The sequence below is a fragment of the Lagopus leucura genome, unplaced genomic scaffold (genome assembly GCF_019238085.1).
Source record: "Lagopus leucura isolate 7727_CA_CO unplaced genomic scaffold, USGS_WTPT01 41630-0_obj-0_obj, whole genome shotgun sequence".
Classification (NCBI taxonomy): Eukaryota; Metazoa; Chordata; class Aves; order Galliformes; family Phasianidae; genus Lagopus; species Lagopus leucura.
The window spans coordinates 1-4270 of record NW_024968829.1 but is presented as its reverse complement, the minus strand read 5'-3'; the positions used below and the strand labels follow the sequence as shown (position 1 = coordinate 4270).

Genomic DNA, 4270 nt, shown 5'->3' with positions numbered 1-4270 from the left:
TGTTGCTTTTCACGCCCGTACCGAATTTCCCGGGAGACCGCAGCTTGGCCAATTACTGAGGCGACACCAATATGATGAGCAGCAAATGGCGTTTATTACCCGTATACACTACCTTATATAGCCTAATTACTTCGTCTACGCCCCCAAGGGGGCACATCACACATCAATCATTAGAGCAGGGAGGGAGCTTAACACATCAGACCCCGCGGGGGGGTCTCGCAGTTTCGCAGTTGCTGACAACATCTCCCCCTCTCCATGCTCAAGAAAGCATACTACAACTCGAGAGGACCCTAACCGCGTACACCCCGAAATCCCCGCATTGCGCCTATACATGCCATTGTCCTCTCGGTTAAGCCTTGCCCCGTTACAACCCGATTCGCAAAATATCCTATCCTAATAACCCTATAACTTATATAACCTTATAACTTATAACCTTATATACTTATAACCTTATATACTTATAACTTTATAATTTAATGACCTATATACTTATAACTTTATAACCTTATAACTTAATGACAACCTATTATCTTAACAATCCTAAAATCTTAATATCTTATATAAGTTCTACCTTAACGTTACAACCATCTATCAGCCTTAAGATAAGTCTTACAAGAAACGATGCAGTGTATCCCTATTTAATGCTAAATCAAGCTGGGACACTTGCTTTAGCAAGCGCCATGTCTTTATATATAATATAACTATAAGAACCAAGCATAATACTATTAAACCTAATATAACAACTACCGGATGTAGTATAGAGTTAAATATTCCCGTTGCTGTGGGAGACCAACCGAAAAGAACCTCCCACCAGTAATGTTCTCCAGCCTTCATTACTCTCTCCAAGACACGATGTATCTTTTTCACGTCATGATGAACAGTAATCAAGGTCTTTTGTCCATTGTCTTTGATGCGTTCTAATAGTCGATGCAGATCATCATGTTGTAGAAGCTCCTTTACCAAAGCGAGATTCATCCCAATCAGCGCTGGACGCAAATCTTTGATCAGAGTGTAATTGAACTGCAAAAGCTGATATGAAGTAACAGGAACTGTATAGTTAAAATCACATCCTAAAATATTGATAAAATTGCAAACACAAAGATTTGAGTGATTTCAATCCCTGTTTCTCTACGCAATCTATCAGGCATGTGATGTCTTTCCGATTGAGGGATACCCCTCCCAGGCCTCTATTACCATTCCCTACTACCAGGAAAATCTCTAGTACTTTTCCTTCCTCTATCAGGCTGGATCTAAACTTCCCACAATCTGTTAGTGCATCTCTCTTAACTCCCGAATGCAAATTCACCTTTCTCCTTTCGCTATCCTGTTCAGTCACAGCTGGAAGCTGCGAGCTCCGCACCGCTCCCACTGTGCCCATCTCCCTTTGATCATACACTGACTGTTGTAGAGGCTTCTGATTGGTTGCATGCGCACTCAATCTTGTAAAAGGATGTGTGGGTCGAGTCAATGGGTCTGAACACTGTGGCAGAGAGTGGGTGCGGAGACTATCGTTATTTCTTTCTCCGTCGGGTGTAACCTGAGCAGAGGGCGCCGGCCGGACGCCACCTACACCTTCAGGCGCAGTCAGGGTGGACAGTGCTGGCCGGACACTATCATCCGAGCACCTGTAACTTACATCGCTTCCCTTTCTCTCTGCTGTTTTTTCTTCTACCGCTTCTCTAACTTTTGACCAATCACTTGACACTTTTCCCCCTGCCCCCACAAGTGGTATTGAATTACACAGAGAAGGATACAGCGGTTGTCCTGGATACGGCTGAGAAGTTTCAGCGACCTTGGATTCCTGCACTTGAGCCGTTTTGCAAGATAAAAGTGCAGACAGTTCAGCGCAGTCTTCTTCTATTTGTTTATGCGAAGCTGAATCCGAGGGGGCGGTGAAGGGGGATGCCGATGGTGCGGACAAGATGTTAGTAGTCATAGCTGAGGGCATATTTGCCGTGTTCTCTTCCTCAGTGGACCTGCAACAAAGCACGCTCCTCGCACAAGTAAGCATAATCCTGCCCAAGAGGCGCTCCCCCATTCCCATGGTTAATGCCACTGTGGGCGAGGGGCTCACTGAGGTACGGGACCCCGATCTTGGGTAGGCAGAGCCGCATTGTCTGGCCCATTTGGTGTTCCCGGGGAGGGGCCCTGGGCCTACGGCACCCTCCCATCCTCGTTTCCCTGCAGCACTATGACAAACTTCCAACATTGGTGTGCAACATGTCCAGCTCCGCCACATAATTGGCACCGCTTCTCTAGTCCTTGCCCCATCTTCTTAGGGCACTGTGCCTTGAAATGGCCACGCTGCCCACACCTAAAACACGGGCCTTTATCCCTTCCTTCCCCGGCCCGAGTGGCGGCTATCATCGCGGTCTTAACTACAGAATTAACCGAGGCAGCCATTCCCTGCATGGCGGCTACTAATCCCTCATTAGTTAATGATGCGATTTTCTGATGATCTAATACATATTTAATAAGCTCCCCTGGGGTAGTTAGGGTACCCGGTGCTGCTCTGATGATTTGCTGGATGTCCGGCAACGATTTCTGCTTAAGACAATCTATTATGACTGCGGATTGGACCTCCCTTGGGAGATCAGATCCCTCCACTGCACGGATCAGGCGATTCGCAAAATCAGAAAATGACTCAGAGTGGCTCTGCTTTATGTCTGCCCACGGATGCACAGGTTCCGCAACCTTAGCCACTTCTCGCAGGGCTTGGAGGGCTGCCGTTGTAACGGCTGCCAACTCTCCTGCTCTGAGCAATGCTGCTTGGCCCTCCGGGGATCCCACCATTCCATCTGCCAGGCACTGAAGACGTGCAAGATTAGTTCTCTCGCCTCTGCGCTGGCCGTTGGCTGGATGGCGGGGGTCCCGGTTGGCAGCAGCCACCACAGCTTGAAGTAGTCTATTCCATTCATCATTCCACAGGGTGTATTGTACGGGCTCAAGAATAACATGCATAAGGTTCACCACATCATATGGCAAAAGACTAGAAGCCATAAGAGCTTCCACTGCTGCCATAGTAACAGGGGAACGCAGGCCTTTGCTCTTAACTAATTCCGAAAGACGAGTAACCGCTTTGGACTCCAGAGGAACCCAAGCTGGACCCTCTGGTCTTATCACCACCGGCAAAGTGAGAGCGACACCTGCTGGATCTGCGGCCTGTATATCCTCCCTCACTCGAGCCCAATCAGTGAGGGTAGGCAGGCCCCATGAAGCTGTCGATATGGGACCACGCCCCTCCTGGGTGGACTCCAGGGCCATCCCCGTCGGAACGCTCCCCCCACAGCAAGGCCGGGGACAATCCACGCCCCTCGGGGGGTGGCCACCGTAGCAGGCAGAATCGGGCAGTAGGTGAGTCCCGCCCCCACTGTCGCATTCCACAGGTTGTATCCCAGCCCCTCCAGACATCTCTCCCTTCTCAAGGACCCTCTTATCAGCTGTACTAGAAGTTATAGCACTTTCCTCCACCGACCCCCCTTCCCCGTTATCTTTACAGGGCTTAAGCGAAGGATATATGCTGCGAGCCGGGTACGGAGGTGGGTCCTCCCTTTTATGGTATGATTGCTCCTGCTTCACTTCGTTCTTCTTTATCTCCAGGGTCGTTGTTTCTGGTGGGGCCGAAGGAGTCAGCGCCATCTTGCCCTCTGGCGAATCTGTAGGGGAGACAAGACCCCCCCCTGGCCCGAGCCCCAGCAGCTCCCTAGCACGGTCACCTGCAATCTTCTCCTCTTTTGCTTTCTTAAGAGCTGTTAAAATCAATCCCCACACCTTAATCTCTGCTGCTTTCTGATTAAACATTGCCCTCTGTGAGAGCGCAGCAGTAAACGAATCCCAATTATTAGGATCATATAAATCAGAAGGGGATGATAGTAATCCCTCCTTCTCCAGCAACAAAAGTGTCGCTGATATCTCCTTCTTAGAAGGAACATTTTTCCCGCAATAATTTTTGCATGCATGGAAAATCACCTTTATGACGGCTTCCATAACGCCTCCGGCCGAACATGCACCTGGCCTCTTCTGGCGTTTCCCCCCCTAGCGTCCTAGGGGAATCTTGGCTCCTTTTCCCGAGCCTCCCGCCTGACGAGGAGTAATGCGCACTCCTCCCCGTCCCCGGGTTACCACTACTCCGCGGATTTGAATTTACCGCTACCGCAGTGGGATCCTGCTTCCGGCAGGCAGCTGACTCACTCCCAGGAATCACGTCGATCGGGGTCACCACTTGTTGCTTTTCACGCCCGTACCGAATTTCCCGGGAGACCGCAGCTTG

The 4270-nt window shown here is 49.9% G+C and overlaps 1 protein-coding gene across 1 annotated transcript; it reads right to left on the bottom strand.

Moving 5' to 3' along the window:
• Positions 1–2132: 2132 nt before the first annotated feature.
• LOC122193878 (endogenous retrovirus group K member 21 Gag polyprotein-like) lies at positions 2133–4029 on the bottom strand. Its single transcript, XM_042894777.1, has one exon. It carries the CDS (start codon positions 3985–3987, stop codon positions 2155–2157), a length of 1833 nt encoding a protein of 610 aa, XP_042750711.1. The 5' UTR covers positions 3988–4029; the 3' UTR covers positions 2133–2154.
• Between the last annotated feature and the right edge of the window lie 241 nt (positions 4030–4270).